Genomic DNA, 3,444 nt, shown 5'->3' with positions numbered 1-3,444 from the left:
TGGCCAAATGTGCTCCATTAGATCATCTTGGAGTTGGGCGTGGGCGGAGAGTCACGTGTCCTTGCCCGAATAGACAACCGTTCTTGTATAGACGGATGCACTCCACTTCGAGGCGGACTACTTGCGGTTGAGCTTCCGGGGGCTTTAGGGTTGAACCAATTTCCCGCCTCGGGTCCTTCGTCTTGGACAATCATGTTGTGCAAGATTATGCACGTATACATGATGTCGACCATGCTCTCCATGAACCACGTACGAGCCGGGGCTTTGATAATGTTGAAGCGCGCTTGGAGAACCCCGAACGCCCTCTCCACATCCTTTCGAGCAACCTCCTGCTTCTGCGCAAAAAGCACTTGCTTTGAGTTCACAGGCATAGTGCACGTCTTCACGAAGGTTGGCCACTTCGGGTAGATGCTGTCGGCAAGATAGTACCCCATTTTATAGCGCCGGTGGTTAGCGGTGAAGTTGATGGCCGGGGCTTTACCATCCAAAACTTCGGCGAAGAGGTCGGATTGGTGTAGCACATTAATGTCGTTGTTTGAGCCGGGGACCCCGAAGTACGCATGTCAGATCCATAGCTGGTAGTCGGCGACGGCCTCGAGTATAACATTGGGATGAGTGCCTTTGTGGCCCCTCGTGTACGACCCCATCCACTCCACCGGGTAATTCTTTCATTGCCAGTGCATGCAATCGAAGCTGCCAAGCATTCCGGGAATCCGTGCACTTGTTCATGAAGGCAGAGCAGAAACTGGCAATCTGTCGTGCTTGGCTTCCGGAGAAATTCGTTGGTGAAGGTTGCCCGGACACCTTTGCAGAATTGGAGCAAGCACATTCTCCCAGTGCTGTCTCCAATGTGGAGGTATTCGTCGAACACATCCGCCGTTTGTCGAGTCGCAAGCTGACGTATTGCTGCAGTACATTTCTGCAGCGTCGTGTGGTTGGGACGGCCGACGGCGTCGAACCTTTCTTGGAAGAACTCTTCCCGGGCCGCCAATGTATTTGCGATGTGGAGAAATAGCGGTCGCCGCATGCGGAAACGACGACGGAAGTAGGTATCTCCCCACACCGGGTTTTCGCAGAAGTAGTCGCGGACTAACCTTGCGGCGGCTTCCTCTCGATTACTATGGATGTAAGTTCAGAAGCGTCTTTGGGCCTGGGCGGCTTCCTCCGCCTCCCGGCGTCGATCTTCTCCAAGTGATTCTTCCATTATTCGACGCATTTGCTCATACGGATCCATGAGATCGATTAAATTTGGAGGAAGAATAAAATAGAGATGACTTGAGATGAAAATTGGAGAGGAAATGATGATGATTTGAGAATAATAGATGTGCAGTTGTGTGTGAAATGAGGATGAATTAGGAGTATTTATAGAGTAAAAAAATTAAAAATAAAATAAAAATAAATGGAAAACGACTATAAAACGGTAATATTACCGTTTGCCAATTTTTAATTTTTAATTTTTTAATTCAAATTTTTTAAAAAAATGATTTATTGCGTCAGCGTGACGAATCCCACTCGTGGGCCGGCGAGTGGGCGTCACGCATGGCCTGGGAGCTCGCCACGTCGCGGGAGCTAGTGGCGAGACGTCTCGCAACGGGTCTCAGATGGACGGAATGCGGAACGGGCTGGGGACGAGACGGAGCGCCGCAATGCGTCATGCCGCCGTCTCGTTCCTTCGTGACGGAACACGGGCCACCCGCGTGACGCGTTGCGGGTGGCCTACGGCCGGAAAAAGCTGTTGTTTTTTTATTTCGATTTGCCACTACCATCGAGAGAGAGAGAGAGAGCCGTCCCACTTTATGCACAAGCTACTAAAATTGTTATATATAAATTTTTTCAATGATTTTATATAGAGGAATGAGTAAGAATGTCACGCTTATATAAAAAGGTAAGGGGCCGTCTCTTGGAATCCAATAACTCTCTTCTCTCTAATACAAGAAAAGCACCATTCAAATTTCTTTAATCCCTCTCTCTCTCTCTCTCTCTCTCTATATAACTCTATACTTTTTATTTGAACCAAATTTGAAACAAAAAAAATCACATTGATTATGGATGAAAAAAGGTGGCCAGTTGCTCAAAATGAAGCTCAATTGCAACACGACTCCGATGAAGATGAAGCGCTCTCGTTGAGTGATCTCCCGCTCATTCATCAATGGAGAAAAGGAATTGAAAACAATAACAGCAATTTTCACTGCGAAAAAGTCGGAGAAGATCAGGAATTTGATTTCTGCGCTCTCTCAATGGAATCGGAAATGTGCGCGGCCGATGAGGTATTTTTCAAGGGGCAAATCCTGCCGCTGCGCCACTCCGTGAGCTCGGAGAAGGCGCTGTTACAAAATTACGACCCTCGCCGCCGGAGCTGCTCGATTTCCCGATCGGATTCGATGGATCACTACTATTCCAGTAGAAGCAGCAGCATCAGCAGCGGCACCTCCTCCTCCTCCACCTCCTCTTCCGCCACCGCCAAATACAATAAGCCTAAATTGCCGCCTCGCATTCAATTCCACTCTCACCCTAGCCCCTCGCCGCGCCTGAATTTCCCTAGCAGCCGCTACGCCGCCGTGACTCACAGAAATTCCGTTAAGAATTCGTCGATCTGGAATGTGCTGCGGTTAGGTATCGTCACGCCGCCGCCGGAGATCGCGTTCCGCGATCTGAAAGCGCGATCCGGAAATTCCGGCAGCCGGCGAAGCACCAGCAGCAACTCCAGCGGCGGCGACGGGAGCAAAAAGAAGCTGCGGCCGCGGATCCTCGGCGGCGGGTGCAGATGCGCCGCCGACGCGGTGGAGACGATCGCGCCAAGAGTGGTGATCATCAAGCGGAGCGCGAACGATGATGGCGAAGTCGCGGCGGCGCTGCATCGCGATGATCCGAAAATGGCGAAGAAGCAGGCGGCGAAGAAGCATATCTCGCATCATCGGACGTTTGAATGGCTGAAACAGCTCACCGTGGAAGGCGCCGCTGATCAAATTCAATCGTAGATTTTATTTTTTGGAGAAAAGGAAAAAAAATTGTCGCGCGTGCTGCTTTTTTTTGTTTGATGCAACTTAACTTTTAAATTTTAATTTTTTGGTTATGTGGCTGTTGTTGTCGAAATAATTTGTCTTTGCCTGTAGCTTACTTTAACTAATTTACTGATTTAATATTTGTGGAGCATGATTGGGTTAATAGGAGCATGAGCGTTACGTATGATGCGAAAGTTAATTAGGAAATACAGTAGATGGAGAGTTGAGGAATGATTGTACAAGCATAATGCAATGATAAATAGGGGTGTGGTGGCAAGCTTTCATGATTATAGTGTGAACATTTATTAATACTTTTATTACTCTCGTGAGTGTGTGAAAGTGGCATTTCAAGTACGACATATAATGCAGAGCATGAGAAGGATATTGATACAAATAAATCGAATTCTAATTTGTACGAATAGTTGTGGTTTTTCACCTACAA

At 48.2% G+C, this 3,444-nt stretch overlaps 1 protein-coding gene across 1 annotated transcript; it reads left to right on the top strand.

Annotated features, from left to right (window-relative positions):
- The first annotated feature begins 2,045 nt into the window (after positions 1-2,045).
- On the top strand, positions 2,046-2,978 carry LOC121804126. Its single transcript, XM_042203667.1, has one exon. The coding sequence runs from the start codon at positions 2,046-2,048 to the stop codon at positions 2,976-2,978; it is 933 nt and encodes a 310-aa protein (XP_042059601.1).
- The last annotated feature ends 466 nt before the right edge of the window (positions 2,979-3,444 follow it).

Source organism: Salvia splendens, chromosome 5, assembly GCF_004379255.2.
Source record: "Salvia splendens isolate huo1 chromosome 5, SspV2, whole genome shotgun sequence".
Classification (NCBI taxonomy): Eukaryota; Viridiplantae; Streptophyta; class Magnoliopsida; order Lamiales; family Lamiaceae; genus Salvia; species Salvia splendens.
Note: the sequence above shows the minus strand (reverse complement) of the source record. Positions and strands in the feature narration are given on the sequence as shown.